This window comes from Penicillium citrinum (assembly GCF_028827155.1).
Source record: "Penicillium citrinum strain IBT 23319 chromosome Unknown utg000007l:1.0-2040159.0:1.0-2041076.0, whole genome shotgun sequence".
Taxonomy (NCBI): domain Eukaryota; kingdom Fungi; phylum Ascomycota; class Eurotiomycetes; order Eurotiales; family Aspergillaceae; genus Penicillium; species Penicillium citrinum.
The window spans coordinates 1,535,850-1,552,381 of record NW_026622692.1 but is presented as its reverse complement, the minus strand read 5'-3'; the positions used below and the strand labels follow the sequence as shown (position 1 = coordinate 1,552,381).

The 16,532-nt window shown below is 46.9% G+C and overlaps 6 protein-coding genes across 6 annotated transcripts; 3 read left to right on the top strand and 3 right to left on the bottom strand.

Annotated features, from left to right (window-relative positions):
* Positions 1-131: 131 nt before the first annotated feature.
* On the bottom strand, positions 132-2,391 carry N7469_008243 (uncharacterized protein; the record flags this gene model as incomplete). Its single annotated transcript, XM_056647161.1, has 6 exons — positions 132-1,155; positions 1,216-1,714; positions 1,761-1,854; positions 1,905-2,058; positions 2,146-2,258; positions 2,317-2,391. The coding sequence occupies 6 exons, from the start codon at positions 2,389-2,391 to the stop codon at positions 132-134; spliced, it is 1,959 nt and encodes a 652-aa protein (XP_056498712.1).
* A 1,051-nt stretch (positions 2,392-3,442) lies between these two features.
* N7469_008242 (uncharacterized protein) lies at positions 3,443-5,639 on the top strand (the record flags this gene model as incomplete). The annotated part of the gene is made up of 7 exons (XM_056647160.1): positions 3,443-3,688; positions 3,752-3,780; positions 3,835-4,172; positions 4,249-4,371; positions 4,428-4,753; positions 4,825-5,223; positions 5,310-5,639. 7 exons carry the CDS (start codon positions 3,443-3,445, stop codon positions 5,637-5,639), a joined length of 1,791 nt encoding a protein of 596 aa, XP_056498711.1.
* Positions 5,640-6,581: 942 nt separating this feature from the next.
* Positions 6,582-7,531, top strand: arfA (putative ADP-ribosylation factor; the record flags this gene model as incomplete). The annotated part of the gene is made up of 4 exons (XM_056647159.1): positions 6,582-6,729; positions 6,974-7,218; positions 7,308-7,373; positions 7,439-7,531. The coding sequence occupies 4 exons, from the start codon at positions 6,582-6,584 to the stop codon at positions 7,529-7,531; spliced, it is 552 nt and encodes a 183-aa protein (XP_056498710.1).
* A 927-nt stretch (positions 7,532-8,458) lies between these two features.
* N7469_008240 (DUF3405 domain-containing protein) lies at positions 8,459-10,920 on the top strand (the record flags this gene model as incomplete). The annotated part of the gene is made up of 2 exons (XM_056647158.1): positions 8,459-9,508; positions 9,529-10,920. 2 exons carry the CDS (start codon positions 8,459-8,461, stop codon positions 10,918-10,920), a joined length of 2,442 nt encoding a protein of 813 aa, XP_056498709.1.
* Positions 10,921-11,761: 841 nt separating this feature from the next.
* Positions 11,762-12,484, bottom strand: N7469_008239 (uncharacterized protein; the record flags this gene model as incomplete). Its single annotated transcript, XM_056647157.1, has 1 exon — positions 11,762-12,484. One exon carries the CDS (start codon positions 12,482-12,484, stop codon positions 11,762-11,764), a length of 723 nt encoding a protein of 240 aa, XP_056498708.1.
* Positions 12,485-13,524: 1,040 nt separating this feature from the next.
* On the bottom strand, positions 13,525-15,996 carry N7469_008238 (uncharacterized protein; the record flags this gene model as incomplete). Its single annotated transcript, XM_056647156.1, has 3 exons — positions 13,525-15,385; positions 15,471-15,885; positions 15,963-15,996. The coding sequence occupies 3 exons, from the start codon at positions 15,994-15,996 to the stop codon at positions 13,525-13,527; spliced, it is 2,310 nt and encodes a 769-aa protein (XP_056498707.1).
* Positions 15,997-16,532: the final 536 nt, after the last annotated feature.

Below are 16,532 nucleotides of genomic sequence, written 5' to 3'. Positions count from 1 at the left end.
GATATCTAATAGCCAGGATTTTGTTTTCACTATACTACTGAGCCGATAAACACTGAAATTGCAACGTTCTATTGCGATGAGTCATCAAAATTGGTTTCTTTATTTCTGTTTTTGGGTTGTACTCAAGATGCCTACTTTGTATGGGACAGTAAAGTCAAATCCAAATTTTGCCAGTCCCAGATCTCATCAAATTGACCAACGTCCAAGCCGGAAAAATCACCAACGCCCATAATAGGTAGTGTTTCCATTCCATTAGAAGGAAGATCCAGACTGGCTGGATTGGACAGGAACATTTCATTGGCAGGCATAAATTCTAATGAAGAGGGCATCGACTCCGGTGAGATAGTATCGTTATAAAGAAGAGTCTCCGAGTCGGAAGAATTGCCAAAATTTCCCAAGGCAGCGTTTGGCATGTCACCATTCATCGCGGTCGCGGTTCTCGATGACAGACTTCTGGCAAGCTTCTCAAGGACAGGATGACAGATAGCCCCTGTTTTGGTAACTTGCGCGAGTTGAGCCAAAAGTGAGCACGCGAGATGAATCGCTTGGAAGACGCTGTCTCGCCGTGGAAGGCTGTTATCCTTATCGTGGATTACAGCGGAGCACAGAAATGCTGCTGTATCAAATATCAAAAACGTGACTAAGTGGAATTTTGCATTGATAGGAAAAACCTGATCGAAAAGTCGATGTGAAACTTCCATCAAGTGGAGGGCAATTTCAATAGCGGAGCTTCGTCGAGCTCTGTCTGTGCTGGATGATTGGGAGTCAAATGTTTTGGCGAGAAACCCCTTGAATGGTAGCAACATAGTCATATATCCTATAGCATGCATTTGGCGACGTTGAAGGGGTACATATATGTGGTCTTCGTCCCACCGAGTATCTGGATTATTTTCCTGATATGCGCGTGGCAAGGATTTCATCCAAGCTTCTATATTTGCTTTTATAGAGTCGGCTTCAAAGTCATCACTTGTTCCGCGAATTGTTGCTGGGGCTCGTGTAATCATTTGGCCTAGCTCGCATTGGGAAGCAATATGGGACACTGGAGATGGTGGTCCATTTGCGGGATCTGTGATTTCCAGTTGCATATTCGGTAGTTCGTAGGCGCAAGAACTTTGGTTGATGACGAGAGGTCGAGACAGCAGCAGAGACATTTGCCTTGTATTATGATTAGTTTGATCCAAGACTTAGAGAGCTGCAAGATTAGAGAGAGCTTACCAGTCCCATACATATAATAGGCACCAAAGCCGTCTTCTCATCTCTATTTCAAATTCAGATAACCCAGGCCGCTGGTGCTTTTTATGCATACCCAGCTCCTGGGCTTCGTGAATACAAGAGCTGAGAGCATGCCATGATTCGACGAATAAAGACTCTGATTTGAACCAAGCAGAGGTCAAAAATAGTTGCTGGATCTGTGCTAGTCCTCCCTTTCCAGGAGCGATCGTGTTACTTAGCTGTTTCGCAGCATGATGATAGCTTTCCGATAAGCTTTGAACGGGTTCTCCCAGCTCTGTTTCAAGCTTTGTTCGAATATCAGGGCTCAGGTATTGTAATGAGCAGGCACAAACACGAATGAGAAGACATGTCAGTGCTGGGGTGAGCGGCTTTCCACTTGTTCGATCTGACCACCAATTTGCATAGTCATGAGAAAATACAGGTGGATATAAAGCATAGTAAGTAAAGTTTGTGACTTCAATATAATGTTGTACCAAGATATCTACAATTATAAGCAATGTTCCAGCTGAAGTCGCGTTTGAACGAACCTGTGTATGGCTTCGGAGGTAAGAGTCGTATAGCATTCTTCAATTCCGATGACATTGTATCTGGGGCTTGCTTTGATGCCGATACAAGTCCATTCTAGTAAAGGTTAATGAATACATACAGCGTATATTTGATGATATCCTTACTGTTGGAACAGGCTTCCCAAAAAGCAAGTCATGACCATTGGGCATATAGCCAAGGTTTCGAAGCTCATCTTTCGTAGCGAGGGAGGGCAATTGCTCGACTGTACTCTCAGTACTCTCCAACTTCACATTATCTGGAGGTATCCGGCCCCCATCTCTGGATGAGAGAGATGACTTTCTGTCGGTGGTTCTTGTCAACTACCTTTATCCCACTCACACTCGTCTACTTCCCCGCAAAGCTTACCTGGAAGCTCCCTTTGAAGCAACAGCACCCTTGCTTGAATCGACCCGCGTCAATTTACACAGATGGGGTATATTTCTCGCTTGGCAATGGTTGCATGGCCATTGACGATTGCACTTGTTAAGAAGTTAGCTTCGAATTAAACAGACATGAAAGCGATTTGCGGTATCTTACTTTCTGTTTGCGTCGTTGGCACTCGGTACAGGATGCTGCTGGACGCGATGATTTACCCGCTCTTGTTCCCACCATAATGAGTCATGCTTCAGGCCTCTGAGTCCTCGAGAAAGGTGGGAATATTTGATTTCATGATTCGGATGCAACACGGCACCGTTTGGCGGATGGAAGGGGAAGCATATTGTTGCCTTATTATATTGGTGTCAAGATTATGTCATATTGTATACTTCCCATTGAGCCTCATACAAATGAGTCACTATACCACTCATCTTGTTAATAACTATTGAGGAGATCGATGGGGACTATATATCTATATCTATATCTATATCTATATCTATATCTATGATATTTTTGAGATTAAGAGGTAGCTCGGGGGTCTGGTAAGTCACCACTACCACTGGTATGAATGACAGGTCATATTTATACTCGCTTTTGGCGAACGTATCACCGAAAGACCAACCTTGCCCAGATACCTCTAAGTAAAATTATTTGACTATGGCAGTCAAAACGGCGCCAAAGTGCTAAAAATTAAGATCCAGGAGATCCAAATCTAATTCTACGCGTAATGGTCTTACATCAGGAGTCGCGAGATCAAACATGATGAATCGATCGTCAATCAGAGTCGTCACCATTCCACCTGACTGTTCACTCAAACCCGGCTTAATATAAAGTTGAGTAACCCGGTGACAGCACACGTCAAGCTTTCGATTCAAGCAACGGAAACGATCCAGTAAATGTTCACTGAGGCGCAGGTGATGCCCCGGCGCTTAAAGTGTGACCCCAGCAAGTCAGACTTGACCGGTCACTTGCCCCTTTTCGGCGTAGGCAACCTAACAGATTCGAATATGCCTAGATCTCCTCGTATATTATAATTGATACGTCGCTGATAATCCTGAGTCTTTGCCATATATTTCCCCGCTCTCTCTCTTCTTGCTTTCTATCTTGCACTATCACAAATTTGCTGTCCTTGATATTTCGCAGAGGTCTCTTTTGGTTCCCCGCTTTGTTGATCCGCTAAAAACCCACCTGACAACAAACACGAGTTACAGCCACAAGACATCGGAGTACGCTGAAAAGAACTGTCGAAATTTTACAGAGTCACTCTGATGAAACCTGGCAGATCGCGATGACAGAAAATATCCATGCACGGGATCATTCCAGTGCCCAGGAATACTATGCTGGGTTTACTAACCGCCACGGCTCGCTGGGAAATCGATTCAAGGATATTGACGATGAGGTTCATTTTCACGAATTAAGAAGGAAGCTTCGCGAGCCGAGTACGATAAATTTTGTGCTGGATTTCGGAGATGAGGATGCATTTTGCGCAACGAATTTGGAGGGGGAGGATTTGAAATTATTGTTGAGAAAGCCGGTATGCTTCTATTACAACGCGAGTATCGAGAAAAGACTACTTATATGAATTGGGATTATTTAGCGAGCGAAATGTTTTGGCACGAGATGGATGTGAGTAGACTGCAACAATAACGTAGTGGAGTGTATTACACTAATAATGAACAGAAATATCTGGGCGCCTGAGAAACAAAAAGAGCTTGTCAAGACAATCACAACTCAATATGGAGTTTCGGAACGACTACAAGGCTTGATGTGCACTGAACCTGTTCCGCAAGTACGCGCCGGAGGGCGGCCGAACTTACAGAAACGAGAATCTCGCTCGCGCGAGTTTGACAGACCCCAAGGAGGCGATCTGGAAACGGCATTCCATGCCAAAGAGAGCCTCGAAAAGGACGAGAGGGACGGTGGTCTTTCTCGAGGTGGCTTCAGCCCTGGGAAATTCACCTTTGCGCAGGTTACTGACCAGATCTGGCATTTCTCATCGGTGGATTATGGACCTCGATGTGAGTGGGACCATGTCATTTATGTGATAAACGTCGTAGGACTATTGATCAGCTTGAATGACTGACAATTGTGAAGATACGTGTATTGGCTATAATACCCTATATGCAGCGTCCGGTTTACCTCGAGAGGAAGTGGATAATGGGAAAGATCTTCCTGAAGGTCGACGGCTCTGGTGCTGGTTGATTCTGTGTGACGATGGTGAGTGTGGAATGTTTATCAGTTTGGTATCGGATCTTCTTTAACCGATGTCGTAGGAACTGTGATCTCAATGCAGGAGAATCCATTTCCCCAACAGAATGGCAGACTAGAGGCAAACCAATTAGAGATCCTCGCGATTGTCCGCCGGAATATTGATAACATCTTCGCTGGTGTTTCTCGATTACACCAGAGCAAGACCGAAACTGACTCGCTCATCACCATCCGAGTACGACATTTCAATGACGTGGGACCGGACCAGTCGAATATCAAGCAGGATGACGGGCCGAGCCTCCTCTTCTATTATATATTTGATGACTGGATGTCAAGTTTCGCATTAGTCGCAAAGCGAGAGCACCAGTATGGGGTCGCTTTGGAAGAATTAGTGAGTGTCGCTTCTTTTCATTCCTGATTGGGATTGTTGGCGTGGGCTAAGTCGCTCATGTATTCTTATAGCGGGGATCAATGCTTGACCGACCTGTGGTAGATCTCGTGAACGAACTGCACTGGCTAGGTCGTCGACTCGGCGTGTTGAAGCGCCTGTATCAAAGTTACGAACTGATTATGAAGCGCATGCTCCAACGGCAGCGACTCCTTCGCGAAGAGGCTCGTCCGACTCGCTCCCCGCTGAATTTCCCGTTGGGAGCAGCCTTTGAGGAGGTGGAACTTGCGGACACGCGACACGAGAGTACGATGAGCAGTACGAGCTTGGTCAACACGAATGACAAGCCTGTCGGGATACTGTTAAGTTCGGCCGCGGTGGCTCGATTTGAGCGATTGGCGGATCGCATTAATCTATACTGCCTGAGCGAGATTGAGACATGTCTCAGCGAAAAAGAATCGTTGACCTTTTTGGTACGTGCGGACTGAGTGTTACACCCTCCGTCCCTAATCTGGTTTCCCTTGCCTGATACTGACCACTTCTTTTGTGGATGATATAGAATTTCAACCTGATTGCTCTGAAAGACTCCCAAGCCGTTGAGAAATTGACACGAATCACGATTCTCTTAGCCAAGGCCACCATATTATTCCTCCCGGTCAGCCTTATGACAGCCTATTTCTCAACGGAGCTGGAAGGTGTGAAAGGCGGATACACCAAGACGCAATACTGGGCGGCATTTGGGGTGATTCTCTTTTTGTCTGTGATTGTATTGACGGTGTTTGGGCTGGCCAGCGATACGGTTGAAGGCAAGACGATCTATCGGTCTTTGATCAAGACGTTTTTTCGCAATTCACGAGCACGAATGATGGGTCAGTCCCGGAGAGAGTGACAAAAAAATATGCACCGTGGACCGTTGTATAATGACGATCATCGTGGAGATGGAATCTACTATACGGAGTGGTCAACGTAGTCTGTATGTACAGTATGTAGTCAGTACCTGGCTAGTGTCATATGCCATATGGTCATAGTATCCACGCCAGCTGTCCCACCGAAGATGGCGCCTTTTTTGCTCACCCTCTCGGCACTCACTGGGGCTGATAATCCCAAGTGAGCCTATCAGCGGGGCCAACCAAGTGTCCAGATCTGGGTCTTGTCTGGTTTCTCTGGTCGACGAGGGCCCCCTTCGCCTCCGGTAATTCGAATACGGGGGCACACCGTGTCCTCTTTGTCCAGAAGAGCAGTATCAACCAGGTTCATAATATCATAAGCAAAGAAACCACATATATGTAAAAGTAGAAGAATGATGATTCAGATATAACCACTTGTATCAAAGTCAAAAAGTGCAAATAGATAATAATAAATACTAAAGATACTAAAGAACCCCTGGACCGGAGACTACGCCCACCACCGCCTTTCGTAACAAACAAAAAACCGCCTTTGCCTTCTTCCCCATCAACTCCAGTTCCAGTCCAGTCCAGTCCAGCTTAATCCTCCTCCCTTCTCCTTCTCCTTCCCTCACCACTTACCACTCATTTCACTCGGTATGTCTTTGCTTTTTTAATATCTTCCCCGTCTCCTTCAAGATACACTTTGTGTCTACACTTGATCATATCATATTATCATCCCTTGCCCACCTCCCACCTCCCCCCCCTAAACCCTAAAATCCCCGACACAACACGTTTTCCTTTCCCACTTCCATTTCCTACCACACCCCTCCTCCGCCTTTCTCCTTTTAGTCTCTCGCATTTGATTGACTATTCATTTCCACTCAAATTCTAACTTCGATATCCACTTCTTCCACTTTTTAAAGGCTTCGAGACACTCCGCCGATATGGGTATCACCTTCTCAAAGTTGTTCGATAGACTATGGGGTCGCAAGGAGATGCGTATCCTGATGGTCGGTCTGGACGCTGCCGGAAAGACCACTATTCTCTACAAGCTTAAGCTCGGTGAAATTGTTACCACCATCCCTACAATCGGTCAGTTCGCTTTTCTCTCTACCTTCCATTTTCGATTTCCCATTTCTCTCCATGTGTCAACGACTCGCCACCGCTACAAACGGGTTGTCTCGAGTCCCTGCGGCGAAACCTTGCGGCCACCCGCGACCGCGCAAAACAACACCAAACCGCCCAACACACCCACACTTCACACAAACAAACCCACGAATCAACAAATTAAACGGATATTCATGAATGATGGAATGCTGACATTGGACAATTACAGGCTTCAACGTGGAGACTGTCGAGTACAAGAACATTCAATTTACCGTGTGGGATGTCGGAGGTCAGGATAAGATTCGTCCCCTGTGGCGCCACTACTTCCAGAACACCCAGGGTATCATCTTCGTGGTTGATAGCAACGATCGTGACCGTATTGTCGAGGCCCGTGAGGAGTTGCAGCGCATGTTGAACGAGGACGAGCTTCGGGATGCCCTTCTTCTGGTCTTTGCCAACAAGCAAGATTTGCCTGTAAGAATTTCCCCCCCCTTGTTCCAATATCAAATGCTCAAAAGGCATATGCGATTAAAATGAATACTAATTTACGATTTTCTTCTTAGAATGCCATGAGCCCTGCTGAGATCACCCAGCAGCTTGGTCTTCAGAGCCTGACCCGCCGTGCTTGGGTGAGTATTTCCTCTGTTTTAATGTCACCACTTTGCCTATTTTGTTCACCACTGACAATCTCCAGTTCATCCAATCCACCTGCGCCACCACTGGTGATGGTCTCTACGAGGGTCTGGAGTGGCTCGCCGACACTCTCCGGAAAACGAACCGCGATTAAACGCGTATAATACGAAATTGTGATGGGGAGGATTGTGTACGTAGCAGAGCAAGAGAAATACCACGGGAAATCTGCAAATGATGGAATGATGATTATGGCGGGAGTTTCTTCCAATGTTCTTCTGCGAGGCCAAATATCCCGGCGATGAAAAAGAATTCCCTCACCGGCATGGCATGGCCATCCTCAGGAGCAAGGTGTTTGTGTTTGGCTCGCCAGGGCTCTATTTCTCTTCGCTATGCTATTAGCCTCATTTGTTCTTTTCTCTCTGGCGCCACGTCAAAATTGCTGGTTTATCTCCTTTTGATTGCATGTTCAGTATCGGTATGATCTCAGTATACCAGCACTTGGGTTGAGCATTCTTCTAGACATGACCCTTACTCAGTATCCAATTAGTAGATCTATTCTAGTACTACAATCACCAGTATCCTCTCACGGAACACCTAACCAGTAAATCATCTGCAACCCATGCAACCCATTTTAGCATGCGAGTGCGTAATCCTCCCATTTTCCCCCTGTGGGCTTGGCGTATGCGCCGAGCCTGTTGAATGTTTGTGTGATTGATATTCCAGTCTAAACAATGCACTTCTTCTTTTTTCCCTCTCTTTTTTCTTCTTCTTTTCCCTAGTATTTCATTTCTACCCCAATTCTCTCTCACTTTTTTACTTTAAACCCCAGAGAGTTCTGTTCTACTGCTCTACTCTACTCTGCCAGTCTAGACTCCGCGGCAAAAAAAGGTCCGCCTCCATTGCCAGGCCGACGATCTCCCACTTTCATCGCGTGCCTCTCAAGAACATCCCCCCCTTTTCATCCCGCTAGTTCCCGTTTCTATTTTGAGATTTGGCTCTTGCTTCTTTCAATGCGTCGTTGAATACTCCTCCGATCTATTCCTCCCCCTCCTCTGTCCATGTTGACGACTTCCCTGGCAACATGACCGTCCAGGCAAGGAGATCTTCCACCGCCTACAACAAACCCTCGCCTTATAACGCGCGAGCTCACGATTCCGATGTCGAGAAGCAACCCATAGGTCGACATCCATACCGTCACCATCGTCGCAGTGATGACTCCGCAAGCGAATCCGAAAGTGATGACAGCGAAGGCCCCGAACACTCCTCATCTTCTTATCCAGCTATGATGGGTGGTGCCGGTCTACGTCGCGCCCAAGCCGGCGTGGGGTTTCGTGTCCCTCAGAGAATCATGCGATGGCTCTGCTTTGCTCTCTTTGCAGCTCTCGTACTTTTCATCTGTACCCTATTCCGCTTCACCATATCTTCCTCCGTGTCGCCGGTGAAAATTGAGCTGCCCAAGGCCAATACCAACAAACCACCACAATGGGAAAGTTTCCCAATGCTTAATCGTTATCAGGGCGGTTTGTCGAAATTGGTTTCACGAAAGGACAATGTGCCCGAATATCCTGGTGATGGCGCGGATGGAATGCCTCTACCCCCGCGAGAAGAAGCTACGGACAATGACAACGCGGGCAATGAAGAGAATCGTCTGAGCGCGAGAGATCTAAAGCCAACAATGTCGAGTTCGGTCTTCAATCCTTACCCCGACTACGCCTCTGCCGATTACATCAGTAAGTTTGGTGAGAAGCGCGAATGCTTCTTGGACAAGGATGGTAAGGTCCGCGTGCCTCTCATTCAGTCTTATCCCGGTGTACCAGAGGGCTTCCCGGATCCAGTCATGGGATCAAACACGATGTTGGGGATCCGGGATGATATGTGCTTTGATCGATTTGGTCGTCTTGGTCCTTATGGTTTGGGATACGGGGTTAAGAAAGGTGGTATTGGTGCTGGCCTTGAAGGTCATCGCGATGACGCCGAGCGCATTTGGGAGGATATACCCCCAGTGGACTATCGTGAGGTGGATTGGGCTGATGCGCAGCAGCGGTGCCATGCTGCAAACCGTCATCGCTTCAATGAATTGCCAGAACCCCGACTGAACAAATTCGTTTCGATGCCTGTGGGTGTCCCCAATGTAAACATCCCCCTGCCGAGGATACCTCGAAGACAAAGCCTAAGGTTGGTTCGGATCGTCTACAGAGGACTGCGGTCGTCATCCGAACGTGGCACGATTTCAGATACACTCCCGAGGACATCATGTATCTGCGATCAGTGATCTCAGAGTTATCGCTCATTTCGGGTGGCGAGTATACGATTCATTTCCTCATCCATGTTAAGGATGCTAATCTCCAAATCTGGTCGGATGACGAGACGTATCAGCGTGTGCTGGATAATGCTCTGCCTGAAGAGTTCCGTGGCATGGGAACACTCTGGTCGGAGCAGCAGATGGCCTTGATGTACCCTGGTCTAGAAGAAACATTGACTCGCGGATTACCCATCCATGGTGTTTACCGCAGTACTTATATGCCTATGCAGTACTTTGCCTTCCAGCATCCCGAATACGATTACTTCTGGAATTGGGAGATGGATGCTCGCTACACGGGTCACTGGTACCACCTATTTGACAAGGTCGCCGAATGGGCTAAGCAGCAGCCTCGCAAGGGTCTTTGGGAGCGAAATGCCCGCTTCTACGTTCCCTCTGTTCATGGCTCTTGGGACGACTTCCGTCACACGGTTCGCGTTCAAACAGAGAGCGGTACGAACAGTCCTAATAACATTTGGAGCGCGAAAAAGCCAGGGGCAGACGGGAACGAGAGCCCCGGTAGTATCTTGACTCATCAGCAAGGAGACAAGTCTGTCTGGGGACCAGAACGTCCTGACGAGCGTGATATCTTCGAGGTCGAAGGCGAGGGAATCCCGCCAACCACCATGGAGAAGGACCAGTATACTTGGGGTGTTGGTGAAGATGCCGATCTTATCGTTTTCAACCCGCTGTATGATCCAGAGGGTACCACTTGGCTGCTCCGAGACGACGTCACAGGTTATAACAAGGAGAACGGCATGCCCCCGCGTCGCACTGCAATTATCACTGCGTCTCGTATCTCGCGCAAGCTTCTGACTACCATGCACCGCGAGTGCAGTCTGAAGCGCCACAGCATGTTCTCGGAGATGTGGCCTGCAACAACGGCTCTTCACCACGGATTCAAGGCTGTCTACGTCCCACACGCTGTCTACATTGACCGTCGATGGCCCACACGCTACCTAGAGTCTGTATTTAATGCCGGACGAAACGGTGCTTCCGGCGGAGCCCGTACATCTATCTTTGGTGACCGCGAGCACAATTTCAAAGGCACAACTTGGTTCTACTCAGCCGGTTTCTCGCCGAATATTTGGCGCCGCTGGCTTGGACTACGCGTCGATAATGACGGTGGCGAGCAACAAGAATTAGCTGGCGAGGGTCGCATGTGCTTACCACCTATGTTATTACATCCGGTCAAGGATGTGTCAATGGTCATCGATGATGGGGAACATGCCGAGGATCGGTGAGAGAGAGAGATGAAGAAAAAAAAGACACATCATACGCTTTCCCCTGTACTCTCTTAGTACCCTCAACCACTTCGAGTGGTAAAACTCCATCATGTCTAGATACCCACCACACGTCCCGGATTTACGCCCCCCTCATTCTATCTATACCACTCTGTTCTCATGCATTTGCTTTCAATTTGGGTAGCTGGTGATCAGCTGGCATGATTGCATAACTTACTCTTCCTGTATAATGTCTTCTCATCCATCCTTTCCTCCATCCTGTCATATATGAATGTCACTCCCGCTTTATTATACTTCTTTTCGGTCTTGTGATTAACAATTGTATGGAAGGAATGGCGTTCTCTTGGTGAATCGGTGTGCGTGGCTCATAGATCACGGCTGATAGATTTACTTCATTTCCTGATATTCTTTTTCTGCTTCTCGTTACTGTAGTGCTCTCAAGCAAGCCTTGGTTGATTCTAGAATTCGATAACAGAACATTGTCCATGTTTTTATTTCTACGTAGTATAGTTCCCTGCAGAAGATTAGCGGTACATACTGCATACTGTAATTTGGGAAATCAGGGGGACTACCTGCGAATGCTATCGAAATAGCCCTAGTGATGACTGATGCTAAAATTAATTTCATGACGATCATTAGCTATGCAAATGCACCAATCTCAAAGTAAAGAGAAATGCAAACTATGTACAGATATTAAAGTACCCCAGGCCGAGTATCCTCGCCAGATACTCGTCCAGGCAAACACAAAAACATTCCTGATATCTTTCAACCTCCCAACCTTGAACAAACACCAATCTCCAGCATTACTCCGAATCTTCTAAGAAACAGTCAAAAACAAATCCTAACCCTGAAACGCAAGAGGTGACCACGAGGGCGACTTACCCCGGGACATGAACCTCTTAGAAACAGACGAAATATGCTCTGAACAAGACCGCTGCGGACCAAGCGGCGACTTAGTCACAAATTCCGTCGGCGCAAAACAGATACTACACTCGTAAATCCCATTTTCATCAACTCCAAAAGAAAGACAAGTCCTGCAAACTCTATGTCCGCACTTTGTCAAAAGAACATGCGCACAATCTCCGTCCATCACACAAGTATGGCAGAAATGAGTCGGGAATTGAATGCGAGGATCTCGCATTCGACGCTCGATTTCCGAGGCAAGTTCTTTGCCCTTTTCGACGCGGGCGTGGAGGAGTCGGACTTTGAGTTTTAGGTCTTCTAGTGCAGATTTGTTGTAGGGGTTGTATTTAGAATTTTGGATGTGGTTTATGTAAATTCTTTCGCTCTCGCTCTCAGTCTCGGTGGCGGTGATGTTCGTGTTTGATGGGAGGATGAGTGGTTTGTGTAAGGTTGGAACTGGTTCGAGGAAGATAAATGGTCGAAATCTTTGGGAGACTGGCTTGTTCTCCATGCTCTTTTGTTCTAGGAGCCAGCGGCGTCGAATTTGGCGGTTTAATTGGATGGTGAAGTAGACTGAGAGAGCTTGACATGCGCGCCATTCGGATACAGGGTCAAGAACGAGTGTAGGTTGAGTTTCTTCAGATGGGCTTCGCTTTGCCATTGTGAAGATCAAGGAGATGAGAGCCGTGTAGCTCAGTTTTCAGATTGAAGTCTTGAGAATGGTGAGGGCTCTTTGTGGGATGTATAGCTTGATTTTATAATTCCCACCTTTCCAGCCCGAAGACTTGATTCTTTTGAATTCGATGTGCAAGAGAAAATCGAGTATAGGAACAGGAGCACCTTTTTATAAAATTTTTGGATAGGATGAAGAGTGTAAAAAAAATTAAAAAAAAAAATAGAAACAATCAACAAATAAGGAACCTCAGGCTCGGCCGAGGCCGAAAATCACGGAAGAGGTTTGGCTCTACTCGCATCGTGCCGAGAGATCCATAAATTCTACCCCGGACTAGAACTGGCCAGCCTCAATCTCAATATTCGACATCTATTGGCTAGCGCGCCAAAAAGAATGTCATGAACCGAATACCACATCGCACCCAAAGGATTGGATCGACGCCGATATTCTTCCATTGCCGCGCGGATACAACCGTGGTTGAAGCAGCACATCGTCGCCACTCGGCCGGAACCGAGGCGTAGGCGATCCCGAGATGGATTTTACTCGCATTCGATTTGACCAGCAGTGACGGTGAATTATTTCCGGACGAACCGGATATCGTCGATTCAGATTAGGGTATTCCAATGCGAGCCTCATCGATTGAGAATTATGCATCGCTGACTGATGATTTGTGGGTAACTGACAGACCCTGCCCGAGTTTAGCGCAATCGGTGGATGCTGCTAGAGTGGTGGCTCACCTGTCAAAAGAAGTTTAAAGTACTATGTAATTCTTCAACAGTTTACCTTCCCAATCGAGTCTGGTTCATGGGAGTTCAGATTTGGAACCGAGGCTCTGCGCTAGTCTATTCAGTAAGCCCCTGTCTCTCCGAGGTTCGGTTGGTAGGATGAAAATGCCGTCTCCTGTAGTTTCTGAATTGGGGGTATAAACATATCATCATCGAATTAAATTGTATGATGTGATGCAACATCATGTTCAGAATCTGAGCTAGATGATCTAATATCTAACAACCCGAGGTCTCTAGCAAGCTCTAGAACCTAGTATACACTGTGCAGCTTCTCGAGCCACCTGGATCCACATGGCTTTTTTCTATACGAGAAAGCTCCCACCTCGCGATAGAAACGCCATTCATCCAGAATCTATATTGACACCTTCCCTTTTGGAGAATGTAATCAGCGTGACAGTCAACTATCAGATTTCCGTCGCGATCCCCCTCTTCCTCATGCTGTGCAAACACCAAGTCCAAGTAATCAGCAGCTTGTATCTCTAACTCAGCCTTATCGGCATCGATGGAGTCCACTCGCATCGGAAAATCTGCGCCTCCTGCCTCTGATAACCGCCACAATGTAAGAGTAGGGCTGTGTGGAACGCCGGCAGACTCCGAAATCAACTCTTCGCTGACATACTCCTTGTCATATTCAGGAATTGTAGGGTACCGTGGATGAAAAGCCACCGAGCCTGTGATTTCGCCGAAATTTCCACTTCTGGTGAATTTCCATTGACCATGGAGAGCTCTGAATATAGCTGTTGCAATAGCCGTTTGAGTTTCGGGTGTTTTTGTTTCGGCAGCCCCGTAGAGTCCCAGAGAAGACAAGGAGTTCAAAGTCGACTGTGCATCGCTGTTCACATAGCTTTTTGTGTTGTTTTCATCTTCAGAAGAAGGCGAGCCTGAGTACCTGTAGATATACCGAGAGGGTAAAACGGGTCCTGAACCATCCATATCCTGCATCTCTGTGCGCACAATTTGTAAGTCCTTGGCAAATGTTTCCATGAGACCTACATAATCGCCCATCGGAAATTGACCTCGCCAAGCCTGAGTGGATGGTTGTCTTAGAAGTCGAATATTTTCTCTCTGTATATCAGTTTTCGGGAGGTCACTAGCTGCTTGCGTCCATGTTTTGCCGAGGAATCTCGCTTGCATCTCCATGGCTCCCCAATACGGACCACGATAATATCCAACAAAGCCAAGGTCTGGAATTTCTGAACGAAATGTACCACCTTGGTCTAGAACGAGTGGTAGGAATGAGTCTTCGGTGGTATACTCCAATATAGACAAGATATCACGCGGGAGATAAAAGAGTGATTCAAACGGGCTGAATCCGGTAGCCATCACGATAGATCCAATGTTTTCCAGTATACTTGACTCGCCACCTGGAGACTCAATCTTGATAGACGCTAGTCCGGTAGTGGAGTTAGGCTGTATAGAAACAGTCCGACCCATCTTGGGAATGATTGTTTCAGTCCGAACAAAACCCGCATAGTCATTACCTATAGCTACCCACGGAGGACGGGATTTAGAATCTTGCGAGGCTCCCTGATGCACGTGTCCGAACTGCTCATATTCTGCACCAAGTAACGATTCAAAATATGAATTGGTTTTGGCTGCCTTTTCTTCGGGTATCGGTCCAATATTGTACTCGATTGGACCTGCGGGTCGACGATCGAGGTCGTACATTGTCAAGTCGAGCGGAAGGAATGTAGTTCTAGAGGATGGAAATATATATGGGAGGTAGGTTGGTAATGTCCAAAACGGTCGTGAAGAAATATGATAGATTGACCGGGAAGCTGGAATACCTTTGGATACATTCGCGTATTTCAAAGAGGAATGGTGCATCGCGAATGTTGATGCGGCTTCTACACCGGACATACTTCCCCCGAGAACAGCAATGTTTCCCCGGCATAGGTCCTCATCATTAACGGGGTCATGGCCTTTCCCAAGAGCTGAGCTGTGGATAACCCGACCGGTAAATTGCTTCAGTCCCGGAATATCTGGTATATATGGGCGAGCAAAGTATCCAGAGGCCACCACGAGGAAATCAAAATCTTCTGAATATTCTTCGTTGGAATCATTGCATACTGTAGACATAGACACATCTTGATCATCACTAGATCTACATTTATGTTAGATAATTACCCTTTTGGAAATTGTACACGCAGTCACTTAAGGATTACAGTGCGATGTATGTATACACTTACTTTTTCTGGACCCAAGCAACCTTCCATCCGACAGCTGAATTCGATTGGACAATCCTCTCGGTATGTTTCACATAGCTCCCTAACCTGAAAGATTCTTTGGGTATATAGCGTTCCGCATAAACTGCCAAGTAATTTCCAACTTGTCTAGCCTGCGGAAATAACGGAATCTCACTATCTTTCAGCACCGACTCCCAAGAAAGATCAGAGAAGGCTACTGTGAAACGACTGAGATTCGTGCGCATGCCCGGATCCAAGGTCACCGGGTCATCAGCACTCCATGCTTTTTTGGGAGTCGAATTGTTTGGCCAGAGACCCCCAACTTGTTGCCGACTATCGAAAATCACCGGTGCAAATGTTCCACGTGGGAAATTATGCAGAAGCGTCTTCGCAGTGACCAGACCGGATGGGCCGGCTCCTGTCAAAATCAAACTTGCACTTAGTCGACTGGTCTGGACCGGATAATCTGATTGTACCAGATAGAGGGTGGCCTACCGATGATAGCCACTTTCTTGGGTGACATGGTCATCCCCAAGTCTTTTTCAGGTGGAAGTGTGGTGAGTGGATGATTTAGTTGAAACCCCGCGGTGGGGGAAATGCTGCGTCTTGGCCGCATTTCTTCTTGCTGTGTACACCATTTTTTTTACAAGTCTATTAAACATATTACTGTGTATTCTGCTATATTAGATATAAAATCCAGATATTTAAAATTTAGTTAAGATTATCTGAGCCTGCTTAATAGTTATGCAAGCTCGTATTGAGTACTTCGGTATTAGTGTACTGTTCCAAAGTATCCAGCAGAGCCGCAATGGGCGATGGGCCCACCAGAATACTTCGAGAAGCAAGACATCTGATCTCCTTCAAAATGCGACATCGGGTGAATGAATTACACCTTCATCAATCCAGTACTTGTGTAGACCAGATCCTTTGAAAATGCCAAGCCTCTTTGACCCTCACTTCTGCCGTGATCGCCCCGAAGTATACAAGTACAGCAGAGGTACTTTGTACAAAAGGACGACGCCTTTAATGTACGTATCAGTCCCAGAGTGAATGTTGACCAAAAAA